The 26,110-nt window shown below is 41.4% G+C and overlaps 1 protein-coding gene across 1 annotated transcript in view; it reads right to left on the bottom strand.

Annotated features, from left to right (window-relative positions):
* C2CD3 (C2 domain containing 3 centriole elongation regulator) overlaps positions 1–26,110 on the bottom strand; it is a 126,909-nt gene that overhangs the window by 33,103 nt on the left and 67,696 nt on the right. The window contains exons 21-26 of the mRNA XM_070383735.1: positions 21,096–21,364; positions 20,546–20,635; positions 16,798–17,400; positions 15,099–15,437; positions 4,171–4,309; positions 2,644–2,708 (exon numbers count right to left, since the gene is read on the bottom strand). Coding sequence (XP_070239836.1) covers positions 2,644–2,708; positions 4,171–4,309; positions 15,099–15,437; positions 16,798–17,400; positions 20,546–20,635; positions 21,096–21,364 — 1,505 coding nt within the window. The remainder of the gene's footprint in view (positions 1–2,643; positions 2,709–4,170; positions 4,310–15,098; positions 15,438–16,797; positions 17,401–20,545; positions 20,636–21,095; positions 21,365–26,110) is intronic.

The following is a 26,110-nucleotide window of genomic DNA, read 5'->3' as shown; positions in this document are numbered from 1 at the left end:
ACTTGATAAGACACCCACTGAGAGCATGTGTGAACTGGCCACTGTAGAGTGAGGCTAAGAAGCAGTGTACTACAACCGCAAATCTAAATGTGGCTTTGACTTGAAAACACATTATTCTAATTTCCTGGGCCTCAAGTTTCATATATAGGAGAAGTGCTGAACCAGATTTAAGATTCTCTTTAACTTGGACAGTCTTAGATTATAGGAACACTTGAAGTAGTGTTCCCCAGAGGAGGGGTCATGTAATTCTTACCCACTGGGTGTGAAGAATGATGGGAAGCCATTGATTTGTTCTCCAAAGATATTCTTGCTTTTCAAAGAAAGCTAATCTTGCTCTCTTTGGTTATCAAAGATGTAACCTGTTCTTGTTATATAATAACTTTAGGCAACCCCACTTGAAGGTTCTAACATGAAAGCACTTCATCCTAAACATAGTGGAGGAGAAATCTGGCTAAATTGATGGTCAAGAAAAAAAAATCAGGAGTTCCCTGGTTGCTTAAAGACTAGGATTTTGGGCTTTCACTGCTGTGGCCCAGGTTCAATCCCTGGTCAGTGAACTGAAACCCCACAAGCTGCAACTTAAATTTATTATTTAAAAAATTTTTCTTTGGCTGCGCCATGAAGCATACAGTTATCCCAGGTCAAACCCACACCCTCTGCAGTATAAGTGCAGTCTTAAACACTGGATTGCCAGGGAAGTCCCCTGTAAGTTAAATTTAATATCAGATTTAGCAGTCAATCCCCCATTCTCCCTTTGCACTTTTATGTTCCAGTGATCCTGAACTTCCCTTGTACTCTTTCTTTACTCTAGGCTTTTGTATTTGCTATCCCTTCTGACCATCCAATGTCAAGTCCGTTCATTTCCCCTCAGAGGTATGCCCCTCAAAGCCTTCTCTAACATCCTAAGTCTGGGTTAGATGTCTGCTACCAGAGCACCCTATGTGTCTTGTTTTACCTTTGTATCCCCATCACTTTGCACAGTTCCTGGCACAGAGTAGGAACTCAAATATTTATTGAACATAGCTTGGTCTGGTCTGAGTACCTTTTACAATAGGTTCCTTCAATCTGTGTGGAAAGGATGGAGTTAAGAAAAGGATGGAGTTAAGTAAGTCTATATACACTGAAAGACAGAGCTGGATGAGCTCTGTCCCCCTTTACACCGGGGTTCTACACGATTGTCTAGAGGTCCTGAAAGGTAGGGAATGTATTTTCTTCATCTCCATACCTAACAGCCCTAGCACTGTACTTACACATAGTAGGCATAATAATAAAAATAGCTCCATTTACTACATGCCAATTTGCCCCAAATACTTTATATAATTATCTTTAACCCTTACAAAAACTGTTGTTATTGTTCAGTTGCTAAATTGTGTCCAACTCTTTGCAACCCCAAGGACTGTAGCCTGCCAAGCTCCTCTGTTCATCGGGTTTTCAGGCAGTAATACTGGAGTGGGTTGCTATTTCCTTCCTCATCAAAAACCCTGCGTTGAGGGTTCTATTAATCCTAATTTTATAAATAAGGAAACAAAGAATCAAATAGGTAGAACAATTTTCTCAGGTCACACAGTCTGTAAATAGCAGAGCCAAGATTTGAATACAGATCTGCATAGGACTGAAGTTTATTCTTTTTTCCTGCTGAAGTAACTTGAATTGAGGCAAAGTCTGGTCTGCTTGACAATCTCTGGAATACTTTAGAGACAAGACAGGAATAGAAAACTAGACAGGAGTGCTGTGCTGAGCTGAATATGGCAGGAATTCCTTGTAATGATTCAGAGAAAACAAAATTATGGTCAGTTCCTGACCCACTAATGAGGCTGGGCAGGGTTGGGAATCCTCGGCAGCAGCATGGGACCAATGATCAAAACCAGATCCGAGGCATCACTCCCGAAGAGGAGCACAAGAAGGGAGCCTGGTGAGTCCACCTCCTTCACCCCCTGACTGCCCTCAGGTCTTTATTAGGTTTTAGGGTTACCCATTATGGGCAAGCAAACACTATGATGCTATAGATAACTCAAAATCTGGAAACCAAGATCCAGCAGGAATCTTAAGGGAGCTAGGTTTGTAACGAGGGATTTAGTGAGACAAAATTTTCTAAGAGCTGTGAGATAGTTGAATGTCCTAATCACCTTATTTTTCTGAATTATTCAATCTTACTAGTCTGGGGAAGTACAAATGGTAAAGGCTAAACAGCCAGTCAGAACTGGGTTTGAGGAGAATGCCCTATTTGTCCAGTGGTTAGGACTTGGCACTTTCCCTGCCGGGACCTGGGTTAATCCCTGATCGGGGAACTAAGATTCTGCAAACCTTGTGTGTGGCAAAAAAAAAAAAAGAAAAAAAAAGTGCGTTTGAATCCTAGCTCCATCAATTAATAGATATATGACTTTAGTCAAGCCACTAAACTTTCTTGGGCCTCAGTCTTTATATATATATAATCTAACTAGTTGTATTTTTACCTTACAAGATTAGAGATATTAAAAGCATACTGCCATTCACTAATGACATGCCATTCTATGGGATCACCTCTAACACACATATGTGTTCCCAGCACCATCGGTGTCACGCTTTCACTTGGTTAAAAAAAGAAAAAGACTGGCAAATTAATAAGATGTGGACTTATTTTACAACCAAAGAAACAGTTCATACCTCCTTTATGCCAAACTTTGAAGACCAGAGTTTGTTGTGGGTCCAAAAGAAGCTCTTTCGAAAGCCTAGTAAGTAAAACAAGCACCATAAATTACGTGTAGGAAGCTTCGCTAGTGAAATCCAGACTTGAAGGGTATCTTAAAGTTTGCAAATCATTTTCCTTTCATGCTCAGGACCATCTTCTAGGATATACTTTTATCCTCTAAAAGCAGGGGATGGAAGTTCAGAGAGGTGATGTAACTAGTAACTTGTCAAGAACTGAAAACACACCACCCGGATGTGGTATTCTTTCCCCTGACACCAGTGGCCCCCATTTTATTGGAACAGGTAAGGATTCTTCTCATGTCTCGTGGTGGTAGGTGGAGGCGGTGAGAAGAGAGGAAAAGAATGTTCATTGAGCACCTACGCTGGGCTTAGCCTTCTGATTGCCTACATTTGGAGGCAGATTTGATATTTTAGATAAAGTACTGGCCATTATGGCCACAATTTCTGTAATTTCCAGTAGCTCACCACAGACAGTACTGAACTGTCACTGCAGTTAGAGCTCCTGACTCAGGTCAACCTCTCAAATTTCAAAAACACTGAACATGTGAGCAACTGCTGAGACTCAGCTAGGTACATAAACATTGTGAGAAAATAGCAGATCAGATACCATGTGTGTGGCTAATGTTGGTGGACAAGAATTAAATTTTACAAAAGGTGATGCAGTGTAAAGATAATATTAACAATAATTAGTAACAGAACTCACACTTTTAATAATGATGAAACAGTAACAGCAGAAAAGGGAGGAGAGCCCTGAGCAGCAGGCCTCTGTGCCAGCGCCCACCTCTGAGCTGCAGGCCACATGGGTGACAGGACTGCTCCAAGTCCTCTGTTTTTGAGCTTTCAAATCAGATCTGACATTTGTTATGTACCTACCATGTACCATGAGATAATACTCCTAAATTTCATGTAATTTGGACCTCACAATAACTCTGTAAAAATTACCTCAACTTTACACATGATGAATCTGAGGCACAGAAATGTTATGTAACTTGTTCACACAGTTAGTGAATGACAGAGATGGGGTTGGAGGCCAAGTCTCTCTAGTTTCAAAGCCCAGGCTCTTCCTACTGCACCAGAAATCTTTTCCAAAGATGCATAATCCACAGCCTTTGGAGATCTCCACCTTCTTCACTTAGATAACTTGTATACATTCTTTCACACTTAGCTGAGGTATTTACAGGGATTGTCTTAATCCACTGTCTTTAATTCCCACTGCCCAAGAACACAGCAGAGCAAATAAGAGGACTCCATTGAATAACTTTTGAGTTGTACTGAGTAGAGTTAAAAAACACCACGGCAAAACCTTTAAACCACCACTAGCTGTGAATTCATAAGCATTAGGATTAAATAATCGTTTGACAAGGAAAGCATTCTCCAAGTCTGCTCAGTATGGTAGTGTCTGTTATATTCCTCACTCTGAGTCTGTCTCTTGGAATAGAAAGCAGATTCTGGAAAGCTGATGGTACATCATAAAATACAAACCTTGACTGCTGTTGAAAATTCCAGATGGGGGAATCTGTGTTTTCAACCACTTGGGTGTAGATAGGAGATGGCTCATCAGCTGTTACAAAGGATACACAACAGCTGGGTATTGATACTTTCCGCTGTGTCAAGGGGCTCCCTGAAATAGGAAACAGTGAAGTGACTAAACTTTAGGCGACCAAAAAAGAATGTGCTGGAAGCCTCTCATTATACAGGCACAAGAAGAACCATTACTATGTTCTACCTTTGGGTCCCTGTGTCTGAAATGTTTCTGCTATTGAAACTGTTCTTTCAAGGCTCAGTTCATAAATACCATCCAGCAAGAAACAACTTCTCCCATCTCCTTGTACTCTGTGGGATGATGGAAAACACTGGATTAAGAGGAAAAAGACAGAACTACAAAGAACCTGGACTTAAAAGTCCGATGATCAATGACAGCTCTGCCACACACATTCTGTGTGACTTCGGCAATGTGTGACCTTGGGCATGGCCTATTTTGGCCACCCCCTCTTCAAACGACGTGTATGATACTTACATCTCCTCGGATGTTGTAAGGATTAAAAATAAATAACGGGCTTCCCTGGTGGCTCAGTGGTGAAGAATCTGCCTGCCAATGAAGGAGACGTGGGTTCGATCCCTGGTCTGGAAAGATCCCTCATGCTGTGGAGCAACTAAGCCCATGTGCCACAACTACTGAGCCCACGAGCTGCAGCTACTGACGTCTGTGGGCTCTAAAGCCTGTGCTCTGCAACAAGAGAAGCCACCGCAACGAGAAGCCTGCGCGCTGCAGCTAGAGGAGGCCTTGCTCACCGCAGCTACAAAAAAGCCCATGAAGCAACGAAGCTCAGCCAAAAATAAATAAAAATAAAATTATAAAAAAAATTATCACACAGATGGAGTCACATAGTATATAACCTTAAAAATAATAGTAGTAGATAACATATATCTCTTGCTGTGTGCCAGCATTCTTCTAAGAACTATATATGTATTAACTCACTTAATCCTTTCAAAAAACCTATGAGGAAGATATTATTATTCTCATTATATAGATGAAAAAAACTAGGGTATAGACAGACTGGCTACAACCTGGTAAAACCAGTTAACAAGCATATTCTTGAAAGAGCAGGAAAAAAAATGATTCTAATAAAATGGCAGTAATCAAAGAATAGCTAACAGAAATCAATAAAACAGCACTCATCATTACTAATGTGAAATGTACAGAATAACACTAATATTACCTTTATCTACTGAGCTATTGTCTTAAAAGTTTTTTTATTTTCATGAAACTTTACAGTATTACATGGACTGACTTGCTCAGCATCCACCCTCACTTACTTTTACTGTTTTGTATTCCTTTACTGTAGAGATTGAAAGGGTCACGACTCTGCTGTGCTAGAGAATGGATGGATACATACTGGTCTCTATGTATTAGAGAGATTACATTACGCCATTACAACAGATTTGGAAGGCAGATGGGAGGCAGAGGCCATGTTCCTTTTCCATCTGCTACTAGCATGGATGACACTGAGTCTCCTGCTCTGGGGTTGTGTCACTGGGTCCCCAGAGGCCCAATGGTAATAGAGATGATTTCCTGATCCCTGGACTGCACTGTTGGCACTGTTATTTCTAACTTAAAAGATCTACTGGTTCTTTCCTAAAAGCTTAGCCTAGAGCCAACTCCCTGAGCCCTTCCAGTAACTTGAATACCTTAACATTCTACATTAAACTTCTCTCTGTTTAAAACAGCTGGAGCAAGTTGTTTCTGGCAGCTAGACTCTCCCTGACGTAGCTTCCATTTCTCTCTTTCTCAGTCTCACCCCCCTCTCTCTGTCTCCCATTTTTTTAGTAGGTCTCAAGTTTCTCAACTGATTTCTTCCAATAAAATGTCATAAATCCTCACAGCAAGGGAGATTCTATAATAATCTGTGTCTATGTTTCCCTCACTAAACTAAGAGTCTCTTAAATGCACAGAGCAGGCCCACAGCTCTTATGGTTTGCAGACTCCCTGCTGCCCTTGGTTTGAGAAGGTTGCCAGGGCTGAAGAAGAGAGAGCTACTAAGAAAAATGGGAGACACAGAGAGGAGGAGAGAGAGATGCTGCCTCGTATGCGTGCAGGGGGCACCTGCAGAGGACAGCAGCATCTGCTCAGGCCAGTACTGAGAGGTCAGCAGAGAGGACCACCTGGGCTTCTGGGAGACAGGACTCCTGGGTTCTGGTGTACTCTGCACTGATTTAGCGTGATATATTGGGTGCTTCACTCTGACCCTCTGGGCATCAAGTTTCTTTATCAGAAACATAAACCCTCAAATTACTTCGGTAATTACCTACGATAAATTCTATGATGCTAGACACCTACCAATACTGCCCAGATCTCTCTCTCATACCTCAACCCTCTCTTTTTAGGTTCACTATTTTTGAGGCTGCGATTTGCTAGAGGCCGTGAAACAGAAGTACTATTTCTACTTTGGAAAAAATTGTTCCTTATTCAGTCTTGAACAGAAACACTCCTTTCAGCCAAACAGGCAGGTGATAAAGAAATCAGTTTGGGAGAGCAAGTCTATCAGGTTTCCCTGGCTCTCCCCTTGCAGTTGGAAATCTGGCTGGGCCTGTTTACCTTCCTGAAAAAGGTCAAGTTCTGAAATACTTTTGGAGGCAGCCGAGATGAAAACCGCTATACCTCCTACTGAATTGGGACACACACTGAGAGCCGTTAAGAGGACTTGAGATGAGCCACCTTTACCATTTAAGAGTTTTCACTGAATTTTCTGTGTTTCACCTAAGTGTGGAAAGTAGTAGTTTTATGCATCAAAAATGGTATAATTTCTCCAATGAGATTAAAATAATAACTCCTTGATTTTTTAATTTTTAAAATCTCTTGGCTGTACCACACAGCATATAGGATCTAGTTCCCTGATTAGGGATCATACCAGTGCCTCCTGCATCGGCAGCTCAGAATCTTAACCACTAGGGAAGTCCCATAACTCCTTATTTTAGTGTTGATAAGTTTTCTTATCAACACTAAATTTGTGCTGATAACATCCCTGAAAATCACATAAGATAGTGATTTATCTCTATCTGTAGTTTACAAACAAGGCAACCAAGGAACAGAGAGGTAAAGTGGCTTGCTCGTCACACATCTGGTCAACTGGAAGGTTTCCTAACTCATATTCCAGGGATATTCCATTGCAATAGTTCTAATTAATTCTACCTGGTTAAAAGAAAAGCTCTCCCTCTGGCCTGGAGTAAATAGATGGAAACTTTCCCTCAAGCAATGCCCAGATTTGTACATTAATAAAAACTTAGCTCAGTTTTGTTAAGCTATCATTAACTGACACCTGCTCTGTGGCTTACATGCACAGATGAGTCAGATCTGATTCTTGATCTGGAGGCAGACAAAAACAGATAATTATAATATAATACGATAAAGACTATACCAAAAGCACAGGGGGCTGTGGGAACGCAGAAGGACCTCTAACCCTGCCTGGGTAGTTGAAAGAGAACCTCTAAAGGCTGATGATACTGAGGATGGTTTGGGTTTTCACTGGGTATAATTTAGATGACCTCAAATCACTTTACCTCTCTGTTCCTTGATGGCTTCATCTGTAAGACAGGGCGAGAGATACTCGTCATGTCTATCTTATGAGTACTGAAGCTGATTCTTGAAGGTTCCTCAGAGTTTTTTCAACAAAAGTATCCAAGAAACTCTTGTATTTCAGAACCAGGACCACAGTGGGGACTACACTGTCTCAGGTGTAAGGCATAATTCAGGGCTGTTTATGAGCCTCTGCATTCAGCTTTGCACTAAAGAGTCATTTGTTCCCTTCATCAATGAAGATGCTTCTAAGGCATGAGAGGGATGGACACATTGAGAACACTGCTGAAGGCAGGACGGTCAATTTGGATATTAAGGAAGCATCTACCCAGAATTTTCATAAGAACTTGGCAATTTATAGCTGACTCACAGCGTGGGATATGCTGGCCTCAGCTCCATATGCTTAGAGATGATCTTATAAGACTATTACATTTCACAGTCGAGGAAAAGAGAAATGGGTTGCCCAAAGTCACTATATAAGTTAATGGCTTAGCTAGGGCCAGAAGCCAGTCTTCTGAATCCCATTCCAGAAGTCTTTCTATTATATCATCATTTGGAAGTACATTTCAGAGAGATGATGTGCAGGTCTGTACACTAAGGGCCCAGCACAGAGCCTGAGTGAACCATCAATATTTGCGGGGGAAGGACTATATGGGCTTATCACTGTGAGAGTAGAACTTGGGAGACAAGAGATGCTTAATCTGCCCTGGCTAAACAGAAAGAGGCAAAAGAACAAGTGATTTACAGATTTGTAACTCATGCCAGAAATACAAGAGGCAGTGAGTATCGTATTCACAAACAAAAGGACATTATGCCTGCTTAGCTGCATCATGAAGACACAGGTATTGAGATACAGAAATAAACACACAGTCCCTGTCCCCAGGGAACAGACAGCCTAAGGAGAGACACATTAAGAAACATTTTCAGTACAGAATAATAAGTGATACGAAGGAGGAAACCTGTGTAGGGATGGTGGTGGAATAAGCAAGTTTTGGGAACAGAGAGGAAAGTATTCTACTAATAGAGGTGGTCAGTAGGCTGCAAAGTGTTAGTATTATCTAGTTTACTCTTGAAGGACGAGGAGCAAGTTCACTGAATAAGAGGGAAGCCATACCAGGTAGAGGAAAGACCATGATCAAGGGTAACATGATAGAGGATGGGGCACTGGCAAAAAGCAAATTGCCTAATATAGGAAAGAGTGAGAGATGAGGCTGGAAAGACTGATTAGGCCACACGGCAGTACTCTGTGTGCTAGGCCACTTGACTGCAGTGACATGAAGTCAACAAAGTATTTTAAGTGGAGAGATGAGGTCACATTTGTTGACCAGACATAATATAATCTCAGTAGTAGAATGAAGAAGATACTGAAGGAGAATACTGTTCACAGCAATTGTTGAGAGGGCAATCCCATTAATCTAAATTCCTGAAGCCTGAACATGCAAGGAATCAGTGAGAATAGAGAAAAGGTGATATAAAACTTTCTGGGTAAGAGTACATGATCTTATACCCTGTACTGGATACAGCAGTAACTTACTATCTATATGTTGAATGAATCTAATCCTTACTATCCTCTGTTAAAATTCCACATAAGCGACTTTCCTGCAGGAGAAGCAAAGTAGAAAATCACAGAACATATTAAAAGGAGAGAAAGGGCATTTGAACAAGGTCTCTGCTTCCTCATTTAATATTTACTGCTTGTATTATATGTTAGACATAGTTCGAGGTGTTGGGGATTTAGCAGTCAATAAATCAAAAAACTGCGGTCTCTCTAGAACTGCTGTCTTTCTAGAAAGACGGAAGATAAACAAAATACACTATTTAAAGGCCATAGACAAAAATAAAGCAGGAAAAAGGCATAGGTATTGTTGGGGGAGGCTGTAAGTTTAGATGGGTGACCAAGGAAGGTCTAGCTGAGTCAGTGATTTCAGTAAAGCCAGGCCAAAAGTGAAGAATGTTCCAGGCACACAGTGAACATCAGATTCAAAAGCCTCAAAGCAGGAGTCTGCCTATACAGTCAAGAAAAAAGCAAAGAGGCCAGCATGGCTGGAACAAGGTGACAGAGAGAAAGAGCAGGTTGCTGGGGAGAATTTGGTAACTGGTAACTGGGGAAGGGAGAAAGGAATCTAGGCTAAGAAAGGTACATGAGCCAGGGACTGGTTTGCTATTTATTATGACTAGAAGGGAAAGAAAGTCACTATGGTGCCACCACTGTGTCCACGGCCCCTCTAAAATCCCGTCAGTTCATCATATCCCCTTATCTGGGTTACCATCTCCTAGGGCACAGAAACTGTGTGCCATCTGCTCTGGACTTTCTGTACCTGGCACTGGCCTAACATTTACTACTTGCTGAACTGAACTACCGTTCTTGCAACATAAGCACAGGACTGGACATACAGTACATAATTACCCTGGCAATACACAGCGTAAGCAGGACTAAATGATAAACACAGATAAACTGATAAATACATCCGGAGAGGCAAGGTAAAGACTGTGTACTAGACCAAAGAGCACAGGCTTTAGGTGAAATTCCTTTAGGTCAGGCTTTAGGATTAAAATTCCAGCTCTATAGAGCTTATCAACTGTGTAACTCAAGTCATTTGTTTTGTGAGCTTCAGTTTCCTCATTTATGAAATGGTTATGTACTGTAATCTGCTCATAAAATAATCCTTTGTGCTAAGGATTAAAGTGAAAGTCACTCAGTCTTGTCCAACTTTGTGACCCCATGGACTATATATAGTCCATGGAATTCTCTAGGCCAGACTACTGGAGTGGGTGAAAGTGAAGTCACTCAGTCGTGTCTGACTCTTTGGGACCCCATGGACTGTAGCCTACCACGCTCCTCCATCCATGGGATTTTCCAGGCAGGAGTACTGGAGTGGGTTGCCATTTCCTTCTCCAGAGGATCTTCCCAACCCAGGGATCAAACTCGGGTCTCCTGCATTGTAGGCAGACGCTTTACCATCTGAGCCACCAGGGAAGTCAGAGGATCTTCCCAACCCAGGGATCGAACCCAGGTCTCCTGCATTGCAGGCATATTCTTTACCAGTTGAGCCACAAGGGAAGCCCAAGAATACTGGATAGTGGTAAGGATTAAGTGAGATAATTAATGTACAAAAGTAAGAGTAGAATTTGGTACAAAGAGATGTTCAATAAATTACTGCTAATTGTCAAGCCATATTTCAAAATGCAATTTGCTGTCTAACTGAGAAGTTACAAGCATATTTTGCTTTTTGCAACATGGAGGCAACCCCTAAAACGGAATATAACAATGTTTTTGCACATTAAATTTTATTTTCAATGCAAAAACAAAAACCCAAAACAATTTTTGCAAAAATCAAAGCTTTTTTGTGCTGTCCTTAAATTCATTCCTTATCAGACTTGTCACAGATGGGCTGCATTGGTAGGGCAGACAAAAAGCGCAAACTGTTTCCTAATTTTGTGACTCATACGGGACCTCAGTATCTCTAATACAGCACAGCAAGATTGTATGTGGAGAAGACTCTGTCCTGAGACAGAACGCTTCAAGGTCTCTGACACACAAAGGTGATGAGAAGGTTGAGAACCTCAGGGTCTTTGTAGAAGCTTATAATTCTGGAAGTAACATCTGTTGGTAGTATGTATATGGAGAAATAGAAATAAAAGACAGATAACAGCTACTGTGAGCATGAATTCTGTTTCTGTTCCAAAGTAATAAGGATACACAGCAAAAACTGAGAGGCAACACAGAATCTGTAGGAGCCAAGCAGGAAGGCCAAATCAAAAGACATACATTGAAATCTTCTGGACTCACAAAGCTATGGATTTTTAGCTCTCAGAATAATCACATTTCTCAGAACTGATAATCACAGCCATTTACAGATGAGAAATTCAAGACAAAGAGAGACAATAACTGCTCAAAGTCATAAACATACACAACTTATTGCCTGGAAATACAGGGCTGAATATAATCCTACTAGAATGTAAGCTTCATATGCTAAGTCACTTCAGTCGTGTCCGACTCTGTGCGACCCCATAGATAGCAGCCCACCAGGCTCTCCCGTCCCTGGGAATTCTCCAGGCAAGAACACTGGAGTGGGTTGCCATTTCCTTCTCCAATGCAGGAAAGTGAAAAGTGAAAGTGAAGTCTCTCAGTGGTGTCCGACCCTCAGCGACCCCATGGACTGCAGCCTTCCAGGCTCCTCCGTCCATGGGATTTTCCAGGCAAGAGTACTGGAGTGGGGTGCCATTGCCTTCTCCAAGCTTCATAAGGGCACTATTATTGTCATTTTGTTCACTGCTTTATCCCCAGCACCATGGACAGTGCTCACACAGCAAATAGGATATGTTTTGTTGCTGAAGCGCCGGGAACCAGCCCCGGCTGATCCAGGGTATTCGAAGGAGAGACAGCATAGGCGAGGATCAGGATATAATAGCTTCAATTAGATATTAATTAAAGATATAAAGAGTAATAGAATAAGGATAGCTCAGTAGGAAAATTCAGTGGAGAAAAGAGGCTGAGTGGCTTGGTTTACGCGGGAGACCAATAAAACTTCAAGACAAGAAGTTTGCACCACTTACGTAGGCCACAGGCATCCTTCCGTTCTCCCGAAGGAGAGGAGACACTGAGGCCTCCCCGGTCGGATCTTAGAAGCCCAGGCATAATTAGTAAGCATGGTGGGTTCCGCGCTCCAGATGGAGACTCAGCCAGAGTGGGAGAGAGAGCGACATGGGGAGACCAGTATTTCGAGAAACTGATCCCAATTCTTTATTTTCCATGGTCTACTTTTATACACTGAGATGTTATGCAAGAGTCACGCGGGGTCAGCAGACCTGACTTTTATCAAAGTCAGGTGCTTCATACAAATGTATACAGAGGTCTTAGGGGTGTTACATCATCTTCTGGCCAGGGGGGCCTGCTGACAATTTATGACCCTCTCCTTGTGACAACGGTCAGTCAACCAGGACACTTATTTCTCCAGGGGTGATTATTCTTAAAACAGACACCACCCAAATAAAGTTACATTCCTATAGGGTGAGGGTGTAGTGGGTTTTAGTTAAGGAAAGAATTTACTTAGCCTAAGGTCTAACGTGATTAATATCAAAGGTTAATACTTATTTCTTCTATATATTCATTAATGTGTGTAAGGGCAGGGGATGTGGAGACTTAGCAACAAACATTGGCTCAACAAATGAAAAACCCTTCACCAATACAATTTCTAATCAGCCCATTATACTTATAGTTTTCTAACTTTTCTAAGGAACCTGTTTTTAGAAGGTTTAAAGCATCTCGTGCCTCTCACGGTTGGGAGGCTGTGAGCAATCACATGTGGCCGGACAAGCCTGTCAGGCAGGCTAGAGAACCTTCAGAGGAGTTTGTAGGTTAACACACTCTTATCACGCCCAGAAATTATTATTAACTGGAGCTCTAAGTTAACTCCTTCTCCGAAAGAGATGGTGGGGAACAGCCCCCCGTAAAGTCAGAGGTGTAGGTGAGCACAAAGTAGTAAAGTAGGCAGGCTCTGGTTATGGGGGTAGATGCTCGAGGATTTTCAGGGGGACTCCTGAGGCTCGATCCCACCTTTGCGTGTGTCGAGCCTCCTTCCTCATGACCTTTGCCATGGGCGGAGTACCTCACTCTGGCCCCCAACACTGAAGGAATGAATAAATGAATGAGATAAGGTCTCTGCTCTTAAACAGCTCCTACCTAGCAGAAAAGAAAATCATGCAAATAATGTTAACATTAATATATGCAATATATGCTATGATAAAAAGGGCAAAAGTGCTAAGAGAGCAAATAGGTGGTAAATAGGTGGTAAATAGGTGGTAAGAGAGCAAATAGGAAACTCTGGTAAATGGTGATGTTTGTGCTGAGTCTTGAGAGATGAATTGGAATTAAGCAGGCAAAAGAGTAGGGTGATGGCAAAAGGGAAAATTTTAGGAGCGATTACAAGGCTGAATAAAAGTAGGGCGAGGGCAAAAAAAATGTAGGGCAGGGGTTCTTTGTGCCATGGATTACTTTGGCCATCTGGGGACGTCTATGGGCCTCTTCTAGTAGTATTTTTTTTTTTATGAATAATGTAAAATACATAAGATTACAAAGAAATCAAAGTTATCAAAACATTAAAAAACTGTGACACAGCAAATACATGTGTTTTATTAATATACAACAAGATTAAGTTTTAGGTTTAATAATTACTTTGGTTTAATAACTACTGAAATTTTGAAGTAATGACAGGAATAAATGACATGCAAGATATCTGCAGTAACTAAAATGGGATATGAAAATACCTGTGATTTCTATAGTTGACAGCATCATGCTGCTGCTGCTAAGTCACTTCAGTCGTGTCCAACTCTGTGTGACCCCATAGATGGCAGTCCACCAGGCTCCCATCCCTGGGATTCTCCAGGCAAAAACACTGGAGTGGGTTGCCATTTCTTTCTCCAATGCATGAAAGTGAAAAGTGAAAGTGAAGTCGCTCAGTCATGTCCGATTCTTTGCGGCCCCATGGACTCCAGCCTACCAGGCTCCTCCGTCCATGGGATTTTCCTTGCAAGAGTACTGGAGTGGGGTACCATCGCCTTCTCCTACTAGGCTCTATTGCCTACACTCACAATTGGAAGAAACGTTCAATTTTAGTTGCTGCTGTGCTCCTGTTTAGTCTCTGAGTCATGTCCAACTCTTTGCGACCCCATGGACTGTGGCCCGCCAGACTCCTCTGTCCATGGGATTTCCCAGGCAAGAATACTGGAGTGGGTTTCTATTTCCTTCTCCAGGGGATCTTCCTGATCCAGGAATTAAACCCATGTCTCCTGCTTGGCAGGCAGATTCTTTACTGCTGGGCTACCTGGAAAACCTCAATTTTAGTTAGAGGTTAATAAAAATAAAGATGTAATTATTTTCCTATCCAAGATCACCTACGCTGACTTTAATCCTTGGATTCCTGAGGGCTTATGGATCCAGTGCTAAGAATCCTTGGCCCTAGGTATATAATGAAGAGGGATAAAGTTGGTATGAACAGAGACCAAGGTAGAGATCTAACAGAAATTTCAGAGACACAGCAATTTAATGATCTGGGGCTTTGATGGTGAAAAATGAAAAGAGGTGCATCTAAATTGATACTCTGGTTTCTGGACTGAGTAATTTTTGATACACAAAATTAAGATAACTGAGAAGGCCCACTTAGGTTCAGAAAGGCTTTCACACTGCTTAAACCTTTAGGCTTGAAAAATATAATTATTACTGATTAAGATGATTAACAATTCCTCCAGACCCTGTCATGAGTAGAAAGACTTATGAAGACAGGACTGTAGCCTGCAGAGTCAGATACCTGTTTATAGGTAAGTGAGAAGAACATACCTTTCAAGCTTAAGTGCATTGCTCTCTCTACCAGAATGCTGACTGTGAAAGTTCCATCTGACTCAGGAGGGCCCTCCTGGGCTGGGCAGACTTCAGCTGTGGTGTTGTTGCAGGGGACCTGGGTGGAGGCTGGAGACTTCTGGTGGCCATGTGGTGGAGAGAGCTGGATCTCATCAATTCCTCTGGGGACCTGCTCAGACTCACTGTGGCTGCTGCAGTCCATTGAGTCCAGCTCATGAGTGGGCCCAGGGTGTGAAGAAAGAGAGGAAAGAACCACATGAACTCTCAAGGCAGCTCCCGAGAGGTTCGAAGCGTTTCGTCCAAATAGGGGATAAACACCTGCAACAGGATGGAGAAGAATAAATTGAGGCAAGCAGGAACACTTTCTAAACCTGGAGATGTTCACTGAGGGTGCTTGTGGTCCTCTCTTGTTTGGTAGGGCCACAGGCCCTAACTTACCAATTTGCAAAAGAAACTGTGAGGTTAATATACACTGAGAGAGTTTTTACTGTCTCCCCTGCAACTCTCCAACTTTATCTGAAATAATGGAAAGTAATGAGAGGCTGGATTTTAAGCCAAAGCTGAATGACTACAAGGCACAGCTGCTACAGAAGGAATCCATGAGCTGAGGAATCCATGAGCTAGACTTAAATGACTTCTGGAGTCTCTTAAAAGTTTAACATTTGATGAAATCAAGAGTAGCCTGTCTTTTCTTCCATAAGTCCTACTGGTTCCTCTTCTTTGGCTTCTTATTAGGAATCTGACTTGATGCTCAATTTAGCCTGTTTCACCAAATAAATAGGTTTTGGCAGTAACCCTGAAGATCATTTGGAAGGGAAAGAGGAGGTGGTGGCAGGAGGCTAAAAGAAAAGGGAGTATCTTACACTTTACTGTATGTATTTACTACTGTATTCCCCCATTAAACAACAAGTTCATTAACTATTTTTGGCTTATCTTTTGAATTCCTAGGGTCATGTACATAGAGCAAATACTGAACAAATGCTCGAAAGAAAAGCACCCATAATGTCACTTGCAAAATACTACCTTTTTCCTTTCTGTCTTATGAACCAGTTAATTACCATGTAGATTTTCTGATTGCAAGATGTGTTGACCAGAGAGAAAGGATATCCTAATCTCATTAGCAGGTACACTTCTCAGTGTATTTAAAAACCAACATTTTAGATTATCATACAGGCTCTTATACATGGGATTAAAGGTAGACCCTAAATTCACTCATTCTTATTTTACATGTATTAACGAGGACTTAGTGTTCTAGGCACTGTGTTAGGTGCAATAATCTGATGAATTTGGATGTACTTTAAGGCTACAAAGTTCAGAGCCAGTTCTTAGATCTTAGACTGTATACCTATGCTCCACTAAGGTATGCTGTCACTAGATAATGCCCTTCTTAAAGCAGCCAGCAGACGTCTTTCAGAAATCTCTTTACTTTCAAGAAGCATTACTAAATTACTATTAATCTTTCAACATGCAATAATGGCCAGAATACTTACTAATATGTGACCTTGGGCAGTTACCCAACCTACTTGAGCCTCCATTTTCATGACTGAAAAATGAGTTTGACATCTAATAGATTTCTGGGAGGACCAAATAAAATAATGTCAGAGAGGGTATCTCACTTGGTGCTTGTCACAGAGCAGAGGTGCTCAAACCGTAAGAGCTAAGGCTATTCATCACTTACCACTGACAGTGAGTGTCCTTGCTGACCTCTCCCCAAGTCTGGTCAAGTCCACATAGGCTGAGCCAATCCAGCTGTCTGTCTGGTGGGGCCTCTCCACACTCTCATTGCCATAAGCCCGCCATACCTGGATCTCTAACCTCTCCTCTCTGAAGTACCAAAGCAGTGATGGGTTCCTAGTGACTTCTGCTCTTTTGGATGCCTTGAAAGTAACCATGACCTGCTTTTTGTTTGTAGATTCCTTAGGCTTCTTGAGAGGGGTCCAAAAGCCTTCGTGATCATATAGTTTGTAGCGGAGGTAGCAATATGTATTCTTATGAATGTGGTTGTGGCCGGCAAGCAGCACGCAGTGAATGGGCAGCCAGAGCCTCGGGGTGGAGATGGTGACAGTGGCTGGCTCCTCTTCATCCATCTTGACAAAATCCTTCAGATGACTCTCAAAGCTCCAGCCCAATAGCTCAGCAGCTTCCAATACCCGCTCTCTGTCTCCAGGATGGGTGAAGGAGACTGAAAGCTCCAGACCACCCACAATCTTCTGCATGAGTTCCAAGCCATGAGGCAGGGCTCCCTCTTCTGGGAAAACAATAGGATACCATCCTGTGATCCCTTATGAGAGAAAAGGAAGATTTTTAATTATTGTTTTAAAAGTAAAAAGACTTTCTGCCTAAGAGCCACCATCACCCTGGTCCAATATAGAAAAGAAAACATAAACCCACAATGCACTGAAGTTTGTTTCATCTGACCACTGAAAGACAATGAAATCAGGTGGAAGAACAAAGGTTAGGAGCCGAAGATCTGAATTTTCTCCTTGGCTCAGTCCAAAATTAGTGGTTCAGTCTGGGTAAGCCATTAATTTCTTTTAGCCTTATTTCATTACCTGACAAACGGGAAAAACAGTGCCAATCTTGCTTACTAGACAAAGTTATTATGATTGTCAAATGAGATAATGGTTCTGGAAGAGCTTTGAAAGAATTAAAAATGTGAAATAGTATTACGGTATGATGAGTACAACGGAGAAGGCATGGGACAGGATGAGGAGATCTGAGAGATGTCTAGCTACGGGTCTTTTACCAAGGGAACTGCCACTTACTGAACACATACAAAGGACCAGGCACTAGACTTTAAAATAAAAATTTTAAATATTAGCTATTTGTTACTGGGTATCTATTATGTGTCAGAAATTCTCTTATGCTTTATACATACTGTGCTCTGAATTACTTCAGTTATGTCCAACTCTTTGTGACCCTAAACTGTAGCCCGCCAGGCTCCACTGTCCATGGGATTCTCCAGGTAAGAATACTTCAAGGGTTGCCATGCCACTCTCCAGGGGATCTTCCTGACCCAGAGACCAAACTCATGTCTCTTATGTTTCCTGCATTGGCAGGCGGATTCTTTATCACTAGCGCCACCTGGGAAGCCCTGATACATATTACATCATTTAATTTTCTTGATAACCCTGTCAAGTTCTGAGGACTAAATAGGACAATAATCCATACTTGACAGATGAGCAAATGAAAGCTCAGAGACCTTCCCAAGTTGTTACAGCTACCAGGCAGTAAAGCTAGGATTTGAATCCAGGTATAGCTGGCTTTAAAGTCTACAATCCACCTATTGTAAGTTCAGAATATCTTATCTAGAATCTTCAGGATCAGATTTGTCTACACTTTTAAAAATTTTCAGATCTTAGAAAGGTTATATGGTACATAAATTGAATACTATGTACTAGTCAGTGGTCATGTAGGTCAGGGGTTGGTAAACTTATTCTGTAAAAGGGCAGATGGTAAATATTTTAGGCTTTTCAGCCATATAGTCTCTGTTGCAGCTATTCAATTGTATTGTAGTGAGAAAGCAGACATAGACAATATGTCAATGAATGGGCACAATGTGCTCCAATAAAACTTTATATAATCAGGAAGTGGCCTAAGTCAGAAAATAAAGACTAAACAGTCTCATGTCAGTTGGCGTCAGGTTTGGCTGCTTATCTAACTTAAAAAAACTTGTAATTTTCTGAGCTTTTTGGATTTCATAATTATGTAAAGCAGTTTATAGACTGGTATAATATTCACAGCAATTTTCTGAGATTTTATTAATTAAAATTATAGATGAGAAGATTCAGACTTATTGAGATGAATCTGCCAAAGGTCACTTACGGTGTTATGATTTAATGCATTTAATTTTGGGGGGCCTTCCAAGTTTTCATTTATAAAATGAGGATGCTGAAATGAGAATGTAGATCTCCAAGACTCCTTTTAACTTTAGTCTAAAAACCCACAGCTTTGGTTTAGTAATTTCTCATCATTGGGTATTAATTTCCTCACAACCAAGTGGTTCTTAACATTATTTGGTCACAGATCCCTTTGGCGGTAATGAAAGTTGGTCCAGAAAAATGCTCAAATATAAATCCACAAAGAATTTCACACCATTTTAGCACTTAAGAACTGCTGCATAGGATCGTTCCTCTGGCTCTGTGATTCTATCATTGAGATTACTGGCAGGAGGAAACAAAACAGAATGTTCACTTTAGAATAACTGACTATAAAGACAAGTGCTACATTCCAAATTGTAAAAAGGTTTATTTCCAAGTGGTTAAATTTAATTTGTGAAGATGCGATTTCTCCGATGGTGCCTATTTGCTGACAAACTCTGTAGTAAGTTTCAGAAGGAAAGAAACCATGTGGCCAGCCCTGTGCAGAGATCTTTTATATGTATAACTTCACTGAACGCTTCACTAATCCTGCAAAGATCCTATTACTTCCATTTTTAGAGATTCCATTTAGAGAGCTGAGAGATGAAGTGACTTGTCCTAGATCACAAAAAGTGACAGAAGTGAGATTTGAACGCTTTATCAAGCTTTAGAGACTTCTTTCTGGCAGGCACATAGTATCTGCTTATTGAGTATTGCTCAAATTTCAATTCACAGTTAAAACTGGGAGATGTGTGCTAAATTTTGGAAAAAAGATCATATAATCCTAGGGAGGAAGATCGGCAAAAGAAGGAAACTTAACATTTACTGAGTGTCTACTATGTGTCAGGTACTTTACATATCCTATCTCACTGAGTCCTACCTCATAGACTTGTTACCATGAACAGTCTCCATCTATAAGGTAAGTGGGACTCAGAGAGGTCAAGGTCACTGAGCTAGTAAAAAGCAGGATGGGACCAGTATTTCCAGACTGCTGTCCTGGTGGTTGTACCTTCTTTCGGGTCTCTATCTCGCAGCCTCATTCCTTCTTCAGTCAGACAGAAGAATATAGTGAAAAAGAATGGGCAAACCTGAATTTGATTTCCAGGACTCTACTACTTGGCTGTGTGGTTCTGACAAATCACTTAAACTCTGTGAGCCTAAATTTTCTCATCTGTCAAATGAAGATAATCCTAGTATCCCTGACAGTAAGAGTTACCCTGAGGTTCAAATGAGATCTGAGAAAATATTTTACAGCATGCTATACAATGCAATAGGTATTGCCATATTTATTATAAGTAGTATCATCCTCATTCCCTTTCCTGGAGGAAGATGACAGTACAGTGTTTTGAGCTTCTCTGCTTTATTAGAAGACTTCTGAAATAACTAGCAAAGGACTTACAGTATTTTTGAGAAAACTTGAAGTATTTGGCAGAATTGAGAAGTATGTGCTAAGGTGTCTCCCCTCACCCTACCCAATATCTTGCAAGAGAGCCAAACAAGATGATCTCGAGCAGGGAAGTGAACAGGAAAGGATAGGATCAGAAACTGATAATCCAGGATCCCTACCAGATCTCTTCATCAGCAGATCTTTTGTTGGAATCTTTACTACTCCAAGCAGATAATCTTTGAATGAATGGATACTGGTTATATCACTGGCTGTTAAATCAAACCAAAAAAAAAGGGAAATTAGTTGGTGGTCTACTGACTAAAGGGCTTGTGTTACAATACAGCCATATGAGAATCCGTTTATACTCAGTCAATTTCAGTGTTGAAGGGCATTAGAGATTATCTTGCTCCAGTCAAATCTTGAATGCCTTCTAAATCATTTAAATTAAATCATTAAGTATGTGTATACCCACACTTGAGTAATTTTACTTTGAAAAATTTAGGCATACAGAAAAGTTAAAAGAATACTTACTAACTCCTATATATCCTTCACCTAGATTCAGTTGCTAACAACTTGACACATTTGCTTTACTCCTCTACATTCTCTTAAACACACTCAATGCATATTCTACATATTTTTGCTATAATACCCTTTAGAAGTAAGTTGGAAGTGCTATACCATTCAAAACAGAACTCTTTTCAATTGTGACTATGAGCCATTTGTCCTTACCTGACTTGGTATCTTCATGATAAACAGCAAAAGTAACTTCTGCAAACTCTAACAGCTCTGCCAGGAAACAGGCTTCTCCACTGCAGTGCTGAGTTACCAAGTTGCATGAGAACTCACTGTGATGGGAGAACTCGGGGCAGAAGGAACAGGCCACAGGGCGGGTTTGGCGCTGTTCTCCCTTGGGCAGGAAGGACAGATGAGTGGTGACAAAGGCATTGACCCCGACTGTGGCACTAAACTGCAGAGCAGGTTCCTGCTCAGCCAAAGCCCTGTAGGGGAGAAGGGCAGGAATATCAGAAATGAGAAGGATGCAGTATCAGAAATCAGTAGACTGCCTAGGAACGTCACCATTCCCACGAGGCCACCAAGAACACTCACAGACCATGTGTTTCCTATTTAGGCTTTGGCAGGGCCACAGTGTTTTTTCTTAGTAATAGAGATGTCACAGCGTACGTGTGTATGAAGGAGACAATATTCATCTGCCTAACAGAGTGATACTACAAGGACATTCCACTGCCCTGGTCTGGCTTCTTGCCCTTTTTGCTTGAAAGTACAACACAGATCAGATGCAGGACTTAAAAAAAAACTGCCTGCCATCTAATCTGACTTTCCCCATGAGTTCTCAGAGAAACTACTGAATTTCTTATCTATTACTAAGTCTCTCTGAGATCTGAGTATTGAAATTCTGAGTCCTTTTCTGTCAGTTCAGTTCAGTTCAGTTGCTCAGTCGTGTCTGCCTCTTTGTGACCCCATGGACTGCAGCACACCAGGCTTTCCTGTCCATCACCAACTCCCGCTTACTCAAACTCATGTCCATTGAGTCGGTGATGCCATCCAACCATCTCATCCTCTGTAGTTCCCTTCTCCTCCCACCTTCAATCTTTCCCAGCATCAGGGTCTTTTCCAATGAGTCAGCTCTTCGCATCAGGTGGCCAAAGTATTGGAGTTTCAGCTTCAACATCAGTCCTTCCAATGAACACTCAGGACTGAGCTCCTTTAGGATGGACTGGTTGGATCTCCTTACAGCCCAAGGGACTCTCAAGAGTCTTCTCCAACACCACAGTTCAAAAGCATCAATTCTTCAGCACTCAACTTTGTTTATAGTCCAACTCTCACATCCATACATGACTACTGGAAAAACCATAGCTTTGACAAGACTGACCTTGGTTGGCAAAGTAATGTCTCTGCTTTTTAATATGTCAGTTACATAGTAACTAATTTATTTAACACTATGTTTATGATTCTGACATGGGCTGGGTCTTACCCAGAACAGGTACTCCATTATACATAATTTCATGCCTCCATGGCTTTTGCACATGTTCTTCTCCTTGACTGGAATAATTTTCAGCTTTCTTGGGCATTTTGATTAACTCCTACTCTTCTTTCAAGACTCAGATTATTTTGAAGGGTCCTGAATGCCATGTTGAGCAAGCAGGTTGGACCTTATCCTGTGGACCACTACTCTAGAATGTAGTGAGCACCATCTAGGGGTTCAGAGAGTAAACTATTTGGGCACAGGAAAAAAATTATTAAAATTTCTAGAGTTGTTATTTCATATATTAAAGTTTTACTACTCTTAACAATATATATATTAATATAGTAGTACATAAGATGACTCATATATGAATAAGTATCCATATATTTAGAGAGTATGCAAATTTTTTTTAAATGATAGGAATGTAGAATTAAAATTAGGAGACCATTGTTACTGACGATGAGAAACCATCAGAAGTTTGACTATATGGTAGAACATGATTAAAAAACCGCCCAGGTATCTCACTAAGATGTTCTCGAGTGGTTACTGTAAAAGTCTATTTGGAGAATTCAGGAGGAAAAGTATTAATTAGACTGATCATATTACCAGCTACTTTCATGTAAGATCTCACATGGCAGTAATCCCAATAGTTATTTAGTGACCATTAAGTTAAAGGTAAATATTCTGACTTTTAAGTTGTAACAGGGACCAAATTAAGCAGCATTTGCTTCTTTTTTGAATTCATGTCCAAAGTGAGCTAGTTTGCTTCAGGATCATGATCTAGTTATTCTTTTTAAAAATATATTTTTATATTTATTTATTTGGCATGAAGAACTATGGATGGAGGTTCATGACACTGTACAGGAGGCAGGGATCAAAACATCTCCAAGAAAAAGAAATGCAAAAAGGCAAAATGATTGTCTGAGGAGGCCTTACCACTAGCTGCGAAAAGAAGAGAAGTGAAAGGCAAAGGAGAAAAGGAAAGATATACCTATTTGAATGCAGAGTTCCAAAGAATAGCAAGGAGAGATAAGAAAGCCTTCCTCAGTGATCAGTGCAAAGAGGAAAACAACAGAATGGGAAAGACTAGAGATCTCTTCAAGAAAATTAGAGATACCAAGGGAACATTTCATGCAAAGATGGGCTCGATAAAGGACAGAAATGGAAGGGACTTAACAGAAGCAGAAGATATGAAGAAGAGGTGGCAAGAATACAGAGAAGAACAATACAAAAAGATCTTCATGACCCAGATAATCATGATGGAATGATCACTCATCTAGAGCCAGACATTCTGGAATGCAAAGTCAAGTGGGCTTAAGGAAGCATCACTACGAACAAAGCTAGTGGAGGTGATGGAATTCCAGTTGAGCTATTTCAAATCCTAAAAGATGATGCTGTGAAAGTGCTGCACTCAATATGCCAGCAAATTTGGAAAACTCAGCAGTGGCCACAGGACTGGAAAAGGTCAGTTTTCATTCCAGTGCCAAAGAAAGGCAATGCCAAAGAATGTTCATTCTACCACACAACTGCACTCATCTCACACGCTAGCAAAATAATGCTCAAAATTCTCCAAGCCAGGCTTCAACAGTACGTGAACCATGAACTTCTAGATGTTCAAGCTGGATTTAGAAAAGGGAGAGGAACCAGAGATCAAATTGCCAGCATCCGCTGGATCATCAAAAAAGCAAGAGAGTTCCAGAAAAACATCTCTTTCTGCTTTATTGACTATGCCAAAGCCTTTGACTGTGTGAATCACAACAAACTGTGGAAAATTCTGAAAGAGATGGGAATACCAAACTACCCGACCTACCTCCTGAGAAATCTGTATGCAACAGATTTCAGATTGTAACAGGAAGCAACAGTTAGAACTGGACATGGAACAACAGACTGGTTCCAAATCAGGAAAGGAGTACATGAAGGCTGTATACTGTCACCCTGCTTATTTAACTTATATGCAGAGTACATCATGAGAAACGCTGGGCTGGATGAAGCATAAGCTGGAATCAAGATTGCTGGAGGAAATATCAATAACCTGAGATATGCAGATGACACCACCCTTATGGCAGAAAGCAAAGAACTAAAAAGCCTCCTGATACAAGTGAAAGAGGAGAGTGAAAAAGTTGGCTTAAAGCTCAACATTCAGAAAATGAAGATCATGGCATCTGGTCCCATCACTTCATGGGAAATAGATGGGGAAACAGTGGAAACAGTGTCAGACTTTATTTTTGGGGGCTCCAAAATCACTGTAGATGGTGACTGCAGCCATGAAATTAAAAGACGCTTACTCCTTGGAAGGAAAGTTATGACCAACTTAGACAGCATATTAAAAAGCAGAGACATTACTTTGCCAACAAAGGTCTGTCTAATCAAAGTTGTGGTTTTTCCAGTAGTCATGTTTGGATGTGACAGTTGGACTATTAAGAAAGTTGAGCACAAAAGAATTGATGCTTTTCAACTGTGGTGCTGGAGAAGACTCTTGAGAGTCCGTTGGACTGCAAGGAGATCCAACCAGTCCTTCATAAAGGAAATCAATCCTGAATATTCATTGGAAGGACTGATGCTGAAGCTGAAACTCCAATACTCTGGCCACCTGATGCGAAGAACTGACTCATTTGAAAAGACCCTGATGCTGGGAAAGATTGAAGGTGGGAGGAGAAGGGGATGACAGAGGATGAGATGGTTGGACAGCATCACTGACTCAATGTCCATGAATTTGAGTAAACTCCGGAAGTTGGCGATGGAACGGGAGGCCTAGTGTACTGTAGTCCATGGGGTCACAGAGTCGGACACCACTGAGTGACTACACTGAACTGATTTATTTGGCTCTCCTGGGTCTTAGTCATGGCATATGGGCCCTTTAGTTGCAGCATATGAACTCTTACTTGTGGCATACAGGATCCAGATCCCTGACAAGAGATTGAACCTGGGCCCCCTGGATCGGATGCATGGAGTCTTAGCCATTGGACCACCAGGGAAGTCCCAAATTCTCTTTCTTAGCTGAGCACTTGTTATGTGCTGGAACGATGCTCTGTGGTGGGGGTACAGAGAAGAGTTCAGGCAGTGTGTGCATGCAGAGGAATTCACAGCCTAGTGGAGGAAAACTCATGTCTGCAAGTATTGGAAACAGACTGCTATGTGCTGCAACATGGAGCTAGTAGACAAAGGACAAAGCACCAGTTCTATCAACATGTAGGGAGAGATGGAGGAAGGCTGCAAAGCCTTGCCGAAAACGGAAGTTTGTTTAGAGGACAAAATAAGGAAGAACATCCAAAGTAGAGAGAAGAATGAGCAATGGAGGCAAGAGAAGGCCATGCCGTTTATACAGAGAAACAGTATTTCAGGCAGAGAAAACAGCAAGGCAAAGGCCCTGAGGGGAAGAAGAGCATGTGGGCAGAAGCAATAAAAAAGCCAGTGGCTGGAGTGGAGTGAGCAGAGCAGCAACTACCAGGAGCAGAGGAGGTCATAAAGATAATGGAGTCAGATCATGTGGGGTCTTACAGGCATTTAAAAGGCTCTGGTTTTTACTCTAAATGAGATGGAAAGGCATCGGTGGGTTTTAAGTAGATGTGTGTCAAGATCTATTTAAGTTTTCATAAGCTCACTGGCTTCTGTACTGACAACAGACTAAAGGGGAATGAGCCAGAAAAACAGAAGGTGGTACTCAGACTGAACATGAGACTACAGAGGATCTGTAATAGTGATTGGTCTTGGCATGGTTGGAGGGCATAGGGTCTGACCTTGGGTTAAGGGGTGAGTAGAG

The sequence above is a fragment of the Bos mutus genome, chromosome 15, assembly GCF_027580195.1.
Source record: "Bos mutus isolate GX-2022 chromosome 15, NWIPB_WYAK_1.1, whole genome shotgun sequence".
NCBI classification, from domain to species: Eukaryota; Metazoa; Chordata; class Mammalia; order Artiodactyla; family Bovidae; genus Bos; species Bos mutus.
Note: the sequence above shows the minus strand (reverse complement) of the source record. Positions and strands in the feature narration are given on the sequence as shown.